The 17,331-nt window shown below is 33.6% G+C and overlaps 3 protein-coding genes across 3 annotated transcripts; 1 reads left to right on the forward strand and 2 right to left on the reverse strand.

The window, feature by feature from the left end:
* Positions 1-127: 127 nt before the first annotated feature.
* Positions 128-5,415, reverse strand: LOC144847845 (choline/ethanolaminephosphotransferase 1-like). The gene is made up of 8 exons (XM_078704382.1): positions 5,058-5,415; positions 4,586-4,733; positions 4,207-4,348; positions 3,864-3,948; positions 3,509-3,637; positions 2,773-2,931; positions 2,519-2,647; positions 128-2,061 (listed from the first exon to the last, which is right to left on the reverse strand). The coding sequence occupies exons 1-8, from the start codon at positions 5,292-5,294 to the stop codon at positions 1,891-1,893; spliced, it is 1,200 nt and encodes a 399-aa protein (XP_078560508.1). The 5' UTR covers positions 5,295-5,415; the 3' UTR covers positions 128-1,890.
* A 96-nt stretch (positions 5,416-5,511) lies between these two features.
* Positions 5,512-14,718, forward strand: LOC144847763 (uncharacterized). Its single transcript, XM_078704276.1, has 13 exons — positions 5,512-5,594; positions 6,365-6,888; positions 7,342-7,510; positions 7,872-7,957; positions 8,342-8,559; positions 8,895-9,055; positions 9,173-9,287; positions 9,675-9,812; positions 9,905-10,114; positions 10,310-10,411; positions 10,604-11,581; positions 11,679-11,843; positions 11,935-14,718. Exons 2-13 carry the CDS (start codon positions 6,402-6,404, stop codon positions 14,029-14,031), a joined length of 4,926 nt encoding a protein of 1,641 aa, XP_078560402.1. The 5' UTR covers positions 5,512-5,594; positions 6,365-6,401; the 3' UTR covers positions 14,032-14,718.
* Positions 14,719-15,615: 897 nt separating this feature from the next.
* Positions 15,616-16,965, reverse strand: LOC144847751 (fatty acid-binding protein, intestinal-like). The gene has a single exon (XM_078704259.1). It carries the CDS (start codon positions 16,808-16,810, stop codon positions 16,391-16,393), a length of 420 nt encoding a protein of 139 aa, XP_078560385.1. The 5' UTR covers positions 16,811-16,965; the 3' UTR covers positions 15,616-16,390.
* Between the last annotated feature and the right edge of the window lie 366 nt (positions 16,966-17,331).

The raw sequence follows: 17,331 nt of genomic DNA on the forward strand, positions 1-17,331 counted from the left end.
CTTTTTTTGTTTCCGGTTGGTTATGTGTTGTTAAATTGCTCGAGCGTACACAGTACAGAGGTGCGCCACCATGTGATGCAAAACTTATTGTTTACAAAAACAAAATTAATATACAGAGTACTGCATGTTGGTGATGAAAGTAATGTTTAATTCAATTATTTTCACTTCATTAATTTTTAAATAAAAAATTTCTTAAAAATCCAGTTTACACCCAAAATCATGTGTTTTAAAAAAGTTTCAAATGTTAAAGAATAAAACAATTTACAACAAAATAAAATAATATTATAATATAAGGCCCCATCAGGATGTAAAATGTTGACATAATTTACATTGTTAATGTTAAGTCACATTAATTAATGTTGTTAGTCCACGATATTACTTTAGTAAACCTAATTAACAAAATATTTGTTGACATTATCAGTAACACAACAATACTGCAGTACTGTATTAGTGGATGCCTGCCAAACCTAAACAATTTTGAATTATTTCTTTAAAATTATCATCTAAAACAAACTTCTAATGAACTTTTATTTACATATATATCATAAGAATCAACTTTAAAGTTCACCGAACTAATTATAATAACTTTTATCCATACATGGTTTCATGGAGATATAACTCTATATTTTTTTTTTCATCAAAATGGAAAAAGTAAACTGACCAAATGGAATAACATACTACAGAATGCTAAGCTTTTAACTGCTTTGCATCATGGGAAGACAAAATAAATGAATACCAATTCGTTTACAAAATAATACAAATTCTTAAATTAAGTTACATTTTAAAACTATCAGTTTTTTTTATATTAACCAAATGTGTAGCTATATATATTTTAAAATTATTTTTCTTTTTTAATGTTAACAATCAAGAGAAAAGAATACTTATTTTTACAGTAAAAGTACCATGATTTTTGTTTCCAAGATTAGGTTAGATAGATATACAAAAAGAAATTTCTTGATGTAAACACTCTGTAGTCAGTGACACGACACACAAAGCAATTCAACACAGCAATAATCTGTGCAGGTTACAAACCAGCATTTATGATAGCTTCAGCAACTACCCCATTTTAAAATTAAGTCTAATCTCAAAATTTAGTTGTGTCATGTCAATGTCAGTGCCAATGTCACCTTGTGAAATCTAAAAGTCACTACATATTGCAAAACCAATCAGAGACTCAAACAATCCTATCAATTATTTTTTAAATTTTGTTTTAATTCTACCATAATATTGAAAGTTTCAGTTGGAAACATGGAATACATTTTATGGAAACAAGAAAGCTGCACTAAAATCAACAAAAACCTTGTAAATAGCTAAAATCTTTTTCAGCCTCCATATTACCAATATAATTTTGTTGATGATTAAGACTAATAGAATACAGTCAACTACCCCAAAACCAGACCTTCCTAAAGCGTGGTTCCCACTAGAACGCAAGGCAGCGACGTATCGACGCAAAGTGCATAATCACAAGTGGGAACCGACGACGCAACAGTGCTGCAAACATCGCTACAGAAATCAGTTTGATTTCATGCAACAACGCAAGGCAAAAGAACACTGCTGGAAAACATAGTACAGCATGTACTCAAAAGTATGCAGGGTGAACAAGGTCAAAGTCTACGGCAATAAGCAGGTTTGATTTCACACAGGCGGGGGCAAAAACAATTATTGGAAGGGCATTTTGTTACATTGCATGTGTGGCATTATGATGCGTCGCTAGTGGGAACCACGCTTTAAGGACTGTTAATCTTATTTACGAGTTTAATTCTATCAACATACTTCTTCATTCTAAAACTGGACATTCTGTAAAACCAGATGAATTTGACCAGCCTAAGAGCATTTAATTTTTGGAAACTTACTTTCATATAATAAAATGTATCAACCAACCAATATTTTTTATTTATTTTTCACACTTGATCTTGTTACAGGTTTTTTACTTGTACTAACAGAAGACTTTTTACTACTCGGTGGCTTGGAAGTAATTTCAAATATGTAAATTCCAAGATATTGAGATATTTGAAGGCAAATGATGGAGCAGAAACGTACCAGGTCAGCTGTACACCATATCTGCAACAAAAAAAGAGAAAGTAAATAAAAACTCTGGCTGCCATCATCGATACCATGTGATGCATAACAAGTGGAATGACGGCTATGAGCGATCACTGGCTAAAGCCATGGGCCCCAGAGCTTATTTGTGGTCCCTGAGCAGGGACCCCAGAGCTTATGTGGTCCCTGAGCAGGGGCCCCAGAGCTTATGTAGCCCCTGAGCAGGGCCTAGAGGGATAAAAAAGCATTAAAATATGTCGAAAAGGCTAAAAATGCTTGACGCCTTCAAAGTTGCATGGTCACTATGCCATTGTGTGCAACTAGAGATACATTGACAGTGTAAGTGATGGTAAAATGTCTAGGCTCTGCCTAGCCCATGATGATTTAACCCATCCATATCCTCCACCCCTTCAATCATCTCCTCTGTAAGGATTGAACATGTATTATAATTGGCAAACAAATGCAGCTTATTACTTACAGTAGCAGCCCATAGTAGTATCCTTTCATCAGAGCATGGCAGACCTAGGTATTGGTTTAAAAATAACATTAACGGACCAATGAAAGCAGTATCAGCAAAATCCATACCACTTTTAGTCATATGCGCTACCTGTTAAAAAAACGATAACACTTAAAATATAAAAAAACGTTTATGTTTTGTTGTACGCAAGTTCATATTTTGTATAAATAAAAGATAATATATATAATATATATATATATAATATTTCAACTTACTATTAACTTGTTTGTAATTTTTGCAGACACAATTCCAAACATGAGAATGAATAAACAACAGTTATTTTGAAATAGTTGCGTTGGTGACCTCAACATGACCATTAGGGCAAGCACTAACACGGCAGCAAAATGTATGACTGGAGATATAACACTTGTACCCTGTATAAATATATCAGATTATTAATTCAAAATACTGTATATTAAAATGAACCATGTGAACGGAGAAGAGATAAGATCAATTTATCAGGTCGAAAAGGGTCAATATTGGGAGTCATTGCAAAGGTGGATTACATTTAATCTGGACGTGAATTTTAATTCTTAATTTTCACCAATTACGATACACTCTTTATGTCAAATAACTTTGACATAAATACATTGTATATTGCTAACTCAGATGCATAGACAAAATTACAGTACAAAAGTACAATCAAAGAAGCAGTAAAAGGAACTATCATGTTGCTTTTGTTCTACCTCTGAAAACCGAATTCAAATAGTGAAGCAATGGTAAGTCACATGGCTTTTTTACTTATTTTATTTCACAATTTTAATCGTTTTAAAACATTTAATTCTTTGTATGTATTTCTTTGTGGAGAGCCTCTCCTGTTATTTTTGTTTTTTGTTTGTTAACATTTATTAGTTAATCCTGCCTTATTGATTTACATTTGTTCTGTGTGTATGTTTGTTTTGTATACTATATGGCGAAATAAATAATATGATATAACGTAACATTACTTACAGCTACAGTTGATCCATTTCTGCCAGATCCACCTTCACCAAAGATGATTGAAAATGACTGGTAGAATGTAAGCAATGTCATAATTGTTGAAAATACTAACACAAATGTGCTTACTTTATAACCATGAAACTGAAAAATAATACAATTTTTATTCATTTGCATGGACTGTTGTTTTTGTTTGGGCAAATGAAATGCTCTTTACAGATCAAAGTACATTCTGAAAGAAATTCGGATTTATTAAGGGCAATGTTAGTCCTTTAATAAAAACCAATAGGCTGTCTTTGGAATAAAGGTAAATATTTGTTTTGAAGATATCGTGAATTTAATAGTCAAAAAGCCAAGGCAACATCCTTACTTGATAAGACCAAATTCCAGGCCCAAATAAGCCACTAATAAATAGAGCGCCTATGATACAAAGTTGGGTTTCTGTCACATCAAATCTGAAAATAAGAAGGTAAAACTCACTATGATGGATAGTGTACAGTACAATTGAAAAGGATATACTGAAACTAGCCTACTAAAGTTTTATTATTCAATTCGTTGGCATATGCATTGCTTTCAGCTGAGAACACACATTAATTCACATAAATTATATAAAAAGTGTGTGAATCAAGGCCACATTTATTTTTAAATCCAAGTGTTTAACACAACTAAATTTTTTGCAAAGCAAACTTTAAAACAATGAAAAGTTTATTTACTTTCCAAACCGTAGTGTTCCTGAAACGTAAGTTTGCCAGTGTGCAGTGTAAAACAGCAACAGCCCAGCGAAACACATGAAAAAGAACTTATTTGGATGTGCTCCTAGCTGCAGTGTTATTGAAGTTGCAATGCCTACAAAAACTGACCAAAAAAATCAATAAAATAAGGTAAGATACAGTATAATCATGTATTGTGTTTTTATTCATGTATTTTATACAAATATTCTAGTGACTTTTACAGTTGTAAAATGCTTAGTAATATGTAATGTTATTTTAGTCAATGTATAGATGTGTGTGCATCTTTGTTTTTTTATCCTGAAATATTTTAAAAAATTAAAATAAATAAAATATTGAATAATCAATGCGTGCCGTAGAATACCTGTCGACACCGCGTCACACCCGTGATCAAAGAGTTCTCCCAACGGACTGCTGCTATTGGTTCGCCTCGCTTGCTTCCCGTCAAGTGCATCTAATGTTTGATAAATGAAAAGACAAACGGCACAGAAAATATATACAAAGCCTGGTGCCTGTGAAAAAGAAAACAATTTTTATGTATTTTATTGGTACTATTATTAATCTATTTATTTATATCTATTAACCATGCATGTTGTAATAATTAATAGTTTTCTATATCGACCATGCTGATAGTCAATTTGGTGTAGATAGTGTCTATCAGCATGATCAACCATGCATGAAATTTATGTTTCCAAACATTTACAAGAGGTCCAGCAATATGGATGGAAAATTTTACAACAATTTCAATAATTATTATTAATAAGAATTTAGATGCACAGCAAACCGTGCCAATAGAAATTAAGTAAGCCAAATATAATTCATATAAATATTCTCACCTCCTCCGATCCAGTTGGGCAATAAAACATCAAAAGGACTGAGCTAACAATGTTTAACGCTAGGCCTGACAATGTCAAAGTGTTTGGAGCAATCGAGCGAGGGACCTTCTCGATAGCCCAATTCCAAAAAGGCTGCATGACCGCTTCCGCGATCGACTTGCCATGTGAGCTATATTTGTGCTCCTCCAATCGTTTTAGTTGGCTTGCCTCAAGAATTGTTGAAGTTAAAATTGACATTTTAATTTTTGCAGGTAGAAGCAATGCAAATAAAAATTATCAAAGGAAGAAATTGCAGCAAAACACCATAAAACGACCTCTTGACCATCAAACAACCGGTTGTTTTGCTCGATAAAATCCCTCAACGTCTCTCGATCCTCCCCTTCACATTTGACGTTGGTGGCGTAAGTGTTTTTGCGGATTGATATTTAGATTGTGCGCATGCGTAAATAAAGAGAGAACAACGACCGAATTCACATCACGAAATAAAGGGAGAGTTGATGAAACCCTTACTAACTGGGTAGATTTCATTATGAATTGGTATATTGCGATTTATGCTTAATTTTGTATTATCTATGATGTACATTTATATTATGATATAACTATAATTTATTTATCAAATTAGTTGATTCAGTGTTTTAGTTGTTTTGATACCCACAAGTCAACGGAGTTCTTTGTGGCAGAAAAGACGCCTGTTCACACCACTGATATGAGTTGTATGCTGTAACTGTGTGAGGCTTGGTGGTATAATGTTGTGAATGAATGAAAAGTTGCTTTGCTCATGATTCGTCAGCCAAGTTTGTTTTCATTGAACTTCACTACTATCTGGGTCTAGTATCACTGGAACTTTTGATCGAAGAACATTAATAATTTTTTCTTATTAAACACTTACTTAATATGTAACTAAAAAAATGTAATCCTGGCAGTGTTAATACTTTTTTATAATATTTTATTTTAAAACTAAAATAAAGAAGAATTGTTGATTTTGTTTTAATTGCTAAAAAAGTCTTTTTTGTTAAATATGTAGATTTTTTAGTTCATAAATGTTTGAAAGTAACTAAATTGTAAACAATCGAATGGAAATGGTGTGGTTGAGTACACCTAATATATCTCTATCTTTATTACCCATTAAAAAAGCTAACTTCAATTCATATAAATCAGACGCGTCAATTAATTGGAACTAAAAAATAGTAATGTCTAATGTCTCTGTGTTATTTTATGTTGCAGTTTTCAATTGATTCAATATTCAGAGGTTTTTTTTCAGGAAGCACTTATCAGGAAGCTTATAATGTTATTTAAATTTATTTTAGGTTTTCTGATCTTGATTAACAGCAAATTTTAATAAAAATGGAAAAACCCGCAGAATGTTATAACAGCACAAGTTATGGACAAACGTATGAAGATGTTTCTGATAAAACCCTTTCAATTCAAAATATGTTACGGTCAATAACAAGTGAAAAGGATGAAGTAAAGAATAAAGAAGAAGCAGAGAATGGAATGTCTGACAATTCCAGTACCACCAGTGATGTATCCGAATTGTCTCATGAAAATTCTAACCAATCAAAAGCCCAATCTGTCGATGTGGATGTAGGAGATACTCCGATGGAAACAGTTTCAGTAGAAGATACAGCTAAATCCATAAAACCCAAGGAAACTCCAAAAGTAGTGAAGAAAAAATTGATTTTAAATTCGGATTTAAAAGCAGCTCACAAGATATTAATGCAGATTATGTCTGACAGAGCGAATTATGCCTTTATGGATGAGATCGACGTTGTGGCATTGAATCTGTGGGACTACCATGACCGCATTAAAGAACCTATGTGGCTGACTAAGAGTAAGTCGTTGATACAAGAAGAATTTATGCTAAACCTAATACAAAATTCATAGCAGCTTTTCGTTGAACTTTAATTGAACATATTTTGTCCTTGACCAAAAGGGCTTTCACACTTGATCCGGAAAGGTTCTGGTCTGACGCTGACAAATCAAAATCAATATTTTCTTCTAATGCGGCTACGCACACATTTATTGCTGCATAGGCGCATCGAGCGTTGTGAAAATGAAACATTCACATTCATCACATGATTTGCCTGACCGAAACAAGTGTGAAAGACCCTTAAGTCATTACCATTGTTATTAGATAGATAGATAGATAGATAGATAGATAACATTTTATTCGTCATAAAATAAATAATAATAAATTATGAAAATTGTCTTCCTTAAAAAATTAATTTAGATTATAATTAATATGTTAATACAATTTTTTTTTTATACTATTATTTTTTTACAGTTGAAGAAAAATTTGAAACTAATGAATACTCGACCATCACTGAGGTTATTCGAGATCTTCGACTTATGTTGGAGAATTGTTATCGCTACAATGGATTAAATCACTACGTCTCTAAACAAGGCATGAAATTAGAACAGGCCCTTGAAACTAAATTGTCATTACTTCCCAGGTATGCACAAGGCATTTGCTTAACCACAGAGACTAAAAATCTATGAATCATCTAATTTTTAATGTACTGTCCCCCAAAACATGGAAAATGAAGATTAATTAAATCAGACTTTGAATAGGTTATTGGTAGGCAGCCGATTTGACTATTTTTGGCTTTAAATTGAAACAGTTTTTTCAGGTACAATTTTGGATTGGATTGGATACCTATTTTTTGTGACATTAAAATGGCAAATTCAACAAAAAAATGTAAAAAAAATTTTTTTTCAGGGGGACAATATCTTTAAATTTTATTTAATTACAAATGGTTTGGTAATAGATTATTTATTCTTATTCTCAAAAGATTTATTTCGCATCTTTTACAGGATTCTGCAGGTGCAAACTACTCTGTATGTAACATCTAATGGAAAGTTTGGGGAACCCCCTGTGACATCATCAACCTCGCTTACTGGTATGTACAGTGTGTTGCTTAATCGTTAAGACAAATTTATTCTATTAAAGGGCCATATTTAATATCTATTATCACTACCCAGTTTCTCAGAAAAGTGATATTTGACGATTCTATTAATTGTTGTAATGCACAGTCAGCTTTTTGTAGACTTTTTGAGAATTTTATGCAATGTGAGACTAGTGAATGTTTTATGTTCGAAAACCAACAAACGGCCAAAATCCAAACATAGCCTAAAGTTCTGCTACACTGTATGGTAGGGCACATCAACATTTTTGTGTCACATAAAGTTTGATAGTGTAGACAGAGCTTTAGTCATATTTATGTCGGCTTTGTCCATCTTTTAACTCATAAACATTCATCATCTGTATAATGTTACCATTATAGGACGGAGGAGAACAAGTGGCAGATTCAACGCCGATGGTGCCTCTACACCGCTATCTAACTGTATACAGGATGAATTCCTTAATGCCAAACTGGATGAGAAAAAACGGCAACAACAGGAACGCCATGAAGAACTTCTTCGGTACCGGAAAGAAGTAGATGAATGGGAGAGAGATCTATTAAAAGAGCCAAATCAACAGCAATTGAATGCAATGTGGGAGGTTGGTTTTTTTGTGATTTCTATATTGTATCTAAGTATTGTATATGGTGTGACATTGATCTAGATCCATTGTGCATGCAATATAATATGACATGTCATAATATAATATGGACATGTCATATCACTACCATATTTGGACATATCACTACCATATTTGGGCACATCACACTTTTTTTGTCAAACTAGTTTGATAGTGTAGACAGACCTTAAAAGCTTTGTAGAACGACATCTAATCTGGAGTATAGTATTTATAATCTGTATGTGTGTTCAATCTTCGGATAAATAGTATAGTAATTATTGTTTACTGTATTATTAAGTATTTCTTTTCTTTTTTAGATACCTGCAATTGGACAGTTTTTACTGCTCTTTCAAGAAACACTTGCCTTGAACGAATCTTCATATTACGAGCTTGAGCGTTGCTTTCTCATTCCCCGGGAAAGTAAATTACTAGCCCAGATTTTTACTTGTTTACTTAGCTCTCCAACACAAAGGAAAAGGTAAATGATAAAATGGGGTGGAGTCAGATCTGGGTGGAGTAGTAAAATGTTTTTATGTTTCCATTATTTTACTTTGTTTCCAGTGATTTTATTTCAAGTGAATATTTTATTTTATAGGGAAATAAGCAAGAATATGGGAATGGCAATGCCATATAATGTTTGGCATAGAAAGTTGAAAGAAAAAGTACAGAAATGGTACCAGGTTGTAGATAACTGGCAAGATACACAGTGGGTAAGTGAAACAATAGCTTAAGCTCTGTCTACACTATAAAACTGTATGTGACAAAAATATGTGATGTGTCCATATATGGGCATGATGATGTCACATCACTACTATATTTAAGCATATCACTACCATATTTAGGCACATCACACTATTTTTGTCAAACTAGTTTGATAGTGTAGACAGAGCTTTAGCAGTCAAGGCCTCATTTTATAGGCAATTATGTCTGTTGAAGCAAGTTCGTCTTCTTCTGAACTGGTTAAAGACTATAAACTATAGGCCTAGAAGTTATAAATTCTTATTATATATATATATTTTATAAACTCTTTTTAAAAAAGCTATATCAATGAGTAAGTTGTGACCATTAAATTAAAAAAATGTATTTTTTTTTATTAGGCTGCCTCTGATCTAGGAATTGACGTACATTTTTTCGAAGTGATGGGTGACACATTTCCTCTGGATGACTATCAGTACCATGAATTATCTTATTATCAACGTGTAATATTAATGAAGGCTGTATGTGACCATTGTCTTGTAAGTATAAATATTTTTGTCAATTATGTTGTTCCTTAAAACTTGCTGTATTTCACCTGAAAATCAAAATAATATTTTAATTCTCGTGTCAGGAAATGCAGCCAACTTTAAGACAAAGTTTGGATGCGCAACTAAGCAACCAAGATCAACGTGCAATTGTTCTAGGAGAGGACTCCAGTGGCAATACTTACGTTCATTTTCCACAGTTTTGTGGCTATGACCTCAGGGTATACAAGCAAGCACCATTCCCAGAACCAGAACTCCGGTATATTGAAGTGGATGAGCCGGATGAACCAGAAAAGGTAATTTAAGAAGTAAATTTTCTTAGATTTTATGAGAGAAAAAATACATTTTATCTTGACCAATTAAAGTGTATTATTTCCTAAAATATATTTTTCTTTAATTTAAAAAGTAATTTTTTTACATTTTATGATAAAGAAGTCATTTTTATATTGATCAGTAAGTGTAATATAATTTCCAAAATATTTTTTTTTCAGATGGATGTTGAAAATAAAGAAAGCACAATTAAAAATGAATGTGAAGAAGAGGCCAAGATTGCATCGCCAGAACAAAGAAAGAGGCCAAGCAATTTACGACAGGTATTTCATAATAAATAATTTTGATCTATATCATTATCTGTAAATGTGATCCAATTTGTTTGTCTAGTTTGTATTTTAAATATTAGTAATGAATATATAACTACAGTACTGTTTATGATTTGTATCCTAGTACATTTTTAAATCAATCTTAGGAAATTATAAATATACTGAATGTATTTACTTTATTTTCAGAGACTGACTCCTGTTATAAAAGATTTTAGTCAAAGAAAACGCTCAAAAAATAACAAGTCTTCCAAAGACAAAAATGTTGTCAACATCAAAGAGTCAGTTACAGATTCTACAAACAAAAATCAAGAAGAAGAAAAAAAAGAAAGAACTGAAGATAAGAAGATTAGTAAGGAGGACAATGACAAAAAAGAAAATGATTCACTTTCGGGTTCAAAAGTATGTTCATCTGAATCGGCCAATGACAAAATGGCTTCTAAACTGGATGTTAAGAAAGAAGAAAGTAATCACAACAATTCAAACTCGGCATTGGTTTTGAATTCAGAAGATCATTTATGCAACGATAAACCTACAGTTTCTGAATTTACTAGCAATTTCCAAAAAGTTAATGGACAAATTAAGACACAGTCTAAAGACGATGAATCTGATACTAAAGTGTCTGAAGCGTCGAGTATATGTGAAGTACAACTTAAAAAAGATATAAAGAATTCCAATGACAGTACTGTGATTGAAAAGAAACATGTGGAGAATTTGCCATTTGATAAAGATGTTGAAGATTCTGAAAGAGTTGTAAAAGAAGGAGAGAAATCATTTACAAATGTGGAAACAACTGATCTGGTGAAAGAAGAAGAGACTAGACAAGAAAAAGATATTGTAGAATTGATGGAACCACAAGTAGCAGAACCATCTGTGAAATCAAATCTGGACACAGATCAAGAAAAATTAGGAACAATTTGCAATAACGATCCAACAAACGAAACTGACAAAAACCTCAGCAGCAGTGACAATGAAAGATCTGAGACGGTGGATACCAATGTCCAGAAAGAGCAAGAACCTGTAAAACAAAGGTTGGAATTGCCAAAAGTTGAACCAGATGGGGATGCTTTTGAATTGGTGTGTGACAGTGTTGAGTCTTTAAAATCTTTGGTGGAAGAATTTGCTGAGAAAGAACCAGTTGAAGTTACAAAAGGAAGAAAAAAGAAGGTACGGTTGACATTGTGTCTGTTTTTATATAGGTTGTGAACAATTTAAATACAGTAATTTTATATATTCAAATGGTTCATTTGGGTGATTGTTTCAGATCATTAAGCCTCCGCCACGGACTCAATCCGAAGTTGAGCTTCATGAGAGACTTGCCCGCTTACTTGTAGAATTATCGCCCCATGAATCAAAACTCTGTAATTCTGTTGGAAGAGTTAAAGAACGGCTTCGCAAAGAGGTTGACAACTTTCAAGACAGCCAAGAGGTAAGAGCAAGTTGTTTTTTTTAAAGATACAGAATGACATTCCAAAGTACAATATATCATTTCATTTCTGGCATAATAATTTTCTTTTTAGGAAAGTGATAGTTGGGAGTCTGAATCCTCATCTGGATCCTCATCTGGATCATCGTCTTCTGATTCTGACAGCAGTGATTCTGATGAAGATGAAGATGAGGAAGAGGATGGAAAAGATAAAAAAGTGAAAGAAGAACAAGAGCAACTAAAACAATCTATTGAAGAAGAGGTAATGGAAGCTGATGAACCATTTTTAGGTATTAGTACTAGAGCTCAAAAAATCTCAAAGAAAAAGGAGTTAATAAAAGCTAGAAAGAGAGCGAAGCTATGTGCCAATGAAGAAGAAACTAAAGCGAAAAAACAGTGTGTAAAGAATTCTACTTCTACATTGGTTTCTACAGCTCCAACACCAGATTCCATCTGTGCTACAAAATCAGTACCAATATCCATTAACATGGGCAATATTTATCAAACCTTGCAGAACCAGGTTGCTGCAGCATGCGCTAAAACTGCAGAAAAACATTCCTCAGTTTCATCTACAAACATTCCAGAAAAGTCTCAATCAAAGATTATTTTCAGCAACCCAAAGTTATCAACCGCTCCAGCAAAGAAAATAATTGTTGATGAATCAACTTGGAAGGAGATACAAAATGATCCAACAAGACAAAAAGAGATTGTATTAAAATATTTGATTCAACAGAAACAAAAACTCTCAGGCCAAAGCAAACAGATCTCTCAAAATTGTTCTACTCAGGAATTACATTATGCTGCAAATAAGAGTATTAACGGACCAGTTCCAACGTCTAGTTTACTTAGCAATCTATCTCAAACATACCAATTGGCTCCAGTAACTAAGCAACATACACATGGAGAGTCACCTGCATCTTCGGCAGTAGGCAGTCGAGAAAAACAAGTTCAGTATCTGCAATCTATGTTAAGAGAGCCTCAAAGAAAAGTAGAGAGTAATCGGAAAGAAATGCTTCTAGAAAAACTGTCAACCTCCAGTATACCTAGTAATGATGTATCTGGAGGAATGCAATCATCAGCAAGTGACCAGCAGAAAATGGCAGAAGTACAAAGACAGCTACTTCAAGCAAAGAAACAAAAAGAAAATATGTTGGCACAACAGTGGTTGCAACAACTTCTTTCACTTCAACAGACAACAAGTGTTAAGCCTGTCAGTCAAGTTTCTACTTTGCCAAACATCAGATCACCTACAACTTCAAGACCGGAGACTAATTTACAAACACTTCCAAATTCACAGACAGCAAATGCTGTCAGGGCAATCCCAAATGTGCTTGCCACTTCAATTCCTTCAGCAGGGACGAAGGTATTAATTGATGGCTCCGTAGTAAAGATTCAAGGAAATGCAGCCAGCACATCTGATAATAAAACAAGCACTACAAAGGGTAAACAAGAGATGGTTGTCTCATTAGATTGCCTACAAAAGATTTTGAACACAAGTCAGAACACTACCGCAACTACCACAATTACTTCTCACAGTATCAACAATAATGCTGTCAGATTGACTACAAGTCAGTTAAGTAATCCTACTATCACTAAATTACCTCCAACTGTCCAAACTTTCCAAGCTGCCTCTCAACCAACAAATCAAAGTCAGATTTGCATTGTCAAAATGGCTGATGGAACATTACGGACATTGAAGTTTGTCAACCAAAAAATACCGGTCAATAAGAAAGTTCTAACATCAAGCCTCTTGAGTAATCAAGGCAGTACTGTGTTCCTTAATTCACCTGTATCCCAAAACATAAGCAAGCCACAATGCTCAAACAATGCATCTAATGTACAATCTACCGTGGCAATTCCAAATTCACCAATTGTGGCAAATCAGTCGCCAAGTGTTAAACCTTCACCATCTGTTTTAACACCACCTTCCATTTCTGCAAGTACTACTAAAGCCACAATAGCAGGAACTCCAAAGCAGATTTTGCCAATCAAAATTACACTTACTGCAGAGGAATTCAAGATATACAAGAGTTCAAGAGTTTTGCCATCTCGTTATAATTCTGTGATCACTGTTCCACAAAGCCACAAGGAAGCAGCAAAAAGTGGTGGGAATGGTTGTCTTCAACCAAAATGCCAAGATGTGAACAGCAGCAACACAGATATAAACAGTAGTAACAAGATTGTGCAGTGACAAATATTTAAATATTTATTTTGAGATGCAGTTCAGAATATAAATTCATTTTCAGATCATTTTAAGCCCCCGCCACAGATTCAATCCGAAGTTGAGCTTCATGAGAGACTTGCCCGCAGTGTAGGAGCAGTGACAAATATCTAAATACAGTATTTATTTTGAGATGCAATCCAGAATATAAATTCATTTTCCTGGAAGCTATAACAAAGGTTTTGGTTTGAATCTTTTAAATTTGATTACAATATCTTACGGAAATAGTTATATTCAAGCAGAAAATCAAAATTGTATGTTTATTTTATACTTTGCTTAAGAAGATTTCATGGCTAAGTATTAATGCAATCGATATCAAAGTTTCTGAAATATTTTTTTGTGGAAAAGATGAAAATATAATAATTTGATTTTATATACAGTAGTTGTATTTGATTATATTTACTAACATATTTACATTGTTTGTATATTAAATACAAATTGAATTAAACAAGTTGATTGTATCACATTAAATTCAATTGGTTAGGGTGTTAGAAATTATAATAATGACAGTACGCTGGATCTACAAAATATGTGTTTATTTCTGTTACTTCTATTTATTATTATATATTATTCTTTGAAATCATTCAGAATTATATTTGTGTATATTTTCATGATTTTGTACAAAAATTCCAATAAAAGACAGACTTTTGGACCTTACCAATTTTTGCAGAACATATTTTTTATTTTGTGACATAATTAAGGCACTGTTACGGATAGGGCTGGTGCTGTACGATGTTGAATTCAAATAAAAATAAAAAAATAAAATAACTCCATGTTTGGAACAATGACTTCGTACTTATACGTCTGCGCATGCGTAATTATATTACCAGCAGACAACCACCAACTGCTGATCATGAACTACTGACCAATCACGAACGGCATATCCCAACCACCAAACAACAGCCAAATCGCGCCAATTCCGTGCACAGGAGGCGCGGCGTGGTCTTCGTCAACGACTTGGGGAAATTGTAAGTAGCCTATAAGTCATCAATTAAATTATAATTTATAGATTTTAAAGTCGTATAAATACGTCATTTATCAAACTAAAATGTCGCTGCTGTCATCTTCTTAAGCCTGGGCCTACAGAATTAGACTAGCCTAGGTAGGCCTAGTAGTACGTAGGATACTCTGCTATAGGCAAGGCCGTCAGCCTTGAATCGAATAAAAGCTAGGCCTAACCAGACCTGTGCTTAAAAATTACGGACGTACTGTATTTGTATTATTGTGTTATAAATATAATTTGTTTTGTTTTACTTGTACAATAACTAGACAATAGGTAGAGAGAATTGCAGGTATAGCAATGAACGTCATTGCTGATGAATCTATATTTTAATTATTTTTAATTAGTCATCGTATGAAAACCCCGTTGAGTTGTGTGCACGTAGAAACGGTGAATGCCTGCGTGAGTGAATGGATGAAACGATTTAATTGAAATATTGAAACAAAACAGCAGTCATCATTAACACGTTGTTTTCTATTGAAAACAAATCTTCTGGTTAAAGTGAGACTTATTTTAAATCAAAATAAAATATAAAAACACGTTACAAATAAGAGTATGTGATAATATCGTATTTATTTACTGTATGGAATGTAATTACAAGTTGTCACGTGTTGTGTAAAGAAAGGGACAATAAACGGAACAGTTCCATGGCACGTGACGGAAGAACTGTAGAGAATTATTGATTGTTTGTTACAGTGGCCTATACTTTACTTCTGAATGATGGATGATAGTAAGCCTATAGCCTAAACCGAACGAATGTTTATAACCGTGCGTTATAATATGACGTGTGTTCCTTAGTCACAAGATCAGGTCTCCACAGTGTCACCTGACCGTAATTCTAAACGTCATAACAGTTCCTTTAGGCCTAATTAAAAACAATGCATTAAAATTAGTTTTGTGCAATTACTTCCCTGCGTTTGATTGGTTTATTGATAAACTATACAAATACAGTACACCCGCATTAACCATTAACATTATTATAGTTTAATATGACGGTACTATGCGATGGCATTGTTTAAATATACAGGTACGTCGTGTTTCACAGGCGATCTTCTGTAACCTTCTTCTTGCGGATGATGGGTGGAGTAGAATCTTCAATGGAAAAATCCATTTTAAAATAAACTCTTGATAGTGGTATCCGATAGTAATAAAAGTATTGAAAAATGATATTACGTAATAGTTTGTGTGGGGTCGTCACCAGGTGTGACCACCCCCATTTGGTATGACGGGGACATCAGCCTCGTGTCCAAGATTAGTGTCCAAGATTAGTGTACAAACATTCCCGGCTACTAAATGATGATGACTTATATCACGCAGTATGAACATTGTCTACTGGGCTTCACCTCTCTTAAAGATCCTTTTACATACGACACCTTCCTTATTCATAGTCTGAACTAGCTCATCGTTGATAATCTCCCTGGTGACTGTCGGGTTATCTGTACCACTAACTGGTTCCACTATCAGTTTACCGTCTTCTATCCGTGGCTTCATTTCGAAACTGTTGCCGGTCATCTTGTTTGCTCCTTTGAATGGTTCTCCGATTTTGAATTTAGTTTCGTTGGTATCTCTGGGTGTCTTGGTAGAAATCACAAAATCATCACCGGATTGTTTTATTGTTACAGTGATATTTTTCGCAAAACCATTAATGATTTTTCTTTTCATCCAGTTCACTCCCATCTTCGACAAAAATTCATCAAAGTTTTCGTCTCTGTCCAGCTTCCAGACTCCGTTTAGGTCAACCGTTGCCATGATTGTTTCACACACACCTTGTAGAGGTATACTAAAAACGACGTGTAGACACGTACGACTAGATCGTTTGGAATATTTGTCAGAGCTTAGCCTACACACTCGCACGACTCTTTCTTGTCTGCCTATATACCGGTAAATCACTACGCATATGTATTTAGTCTGATTATGGCTAGATTTTTTGAATGGTACTTATTATAATGTAATCAATGAAGTGTAAAGACGACCTTTCTCATACATTCAGGGATTGCCTTCAAAGTATAGGTATTAATATTCATTTGAGTTAAAACGATTAATTTGTTGCGCGCGTACAAAAGACGTTTTAATGTCAACAAAATTTGAACGCGCGCGTCAAATCAGGAGGAAAATGGTCAAATTAATTTAATCTAATTGGTGTGGAAATGATGGTGAAATGATACTCGTGAAAAGTATAGAGGTGTAACACCTAAAATTTTAGATTTTTGCATAATGAGTCTGTCTCATACGAATGCAGGAATTCCAATTAATAAACAGCAGGCTGACTT

This window comes from Antedon bifida, chromosome 7, assembly GCF_963402885.1.
Source record: "Antedon bifida chromosome 7, ecAntBifi1.1, whole genome shotgun sequence".
Lineage (NCBI taxonomy): Eukaryota > Metazoa > Echinodermata > Crinoidea > Comatulida > Antedonidae > Antedon > Antedon bifida.

Excerpts from the sequence above, each read along its gene's own strand:
- LOC144847845 (XM_078704382.1), bottom strand. The coding sequence starts at position 5,294 with ATGTCAATTTTAACTTCAACAATTCTTGAGGCAAGCCAACTAAAACGA. Across the intron at positions 4,734-5,057 it reads GCCCAACTGGATCGGAGGAG|GCACCAGGCTTTGTATATAT; the intron begins GTGAGAATATTT and ends TCTTTTTCACAG. Across the intron at positions 4,349-4,585 it reads GTGTGACGCGGTGTCGACAG|TTTTTGTAGGCATTGCAACT; the intron begins GTATTCTACGGC and ends TTTTTTGGTCAG.
- LOC144847763 (XM_078704276.1), top strand. The coding sequence starts at position 6,402 with ATGGAAAAACCCGCAGAATGTTATAACAGCACAAGTTATGGACAAACG. Across the intron at positions 7,958-8,341 it reads ATCATCAACCTCGCTTACTG|GACGGAGGAGAACAAGTGGC; the intron begins GTATGTACAGTG and ends TTACCATTATAG. Across the intron at positions 9,056-9,172 it reads TCTCCAACACAAAGGAAAAG|GGAAATAAGCAAGAATATGG; the intron begins GTAAATGATAAA and ends TTTATTTTATAG.
- LOC144847751 (XM_078704259.1), bottom strand. The coding sequence starts at position 16,810 with ATGGCAACGGTTGACCTAAACGGAGTCTGGAAGCTGGACAGAGACGAA.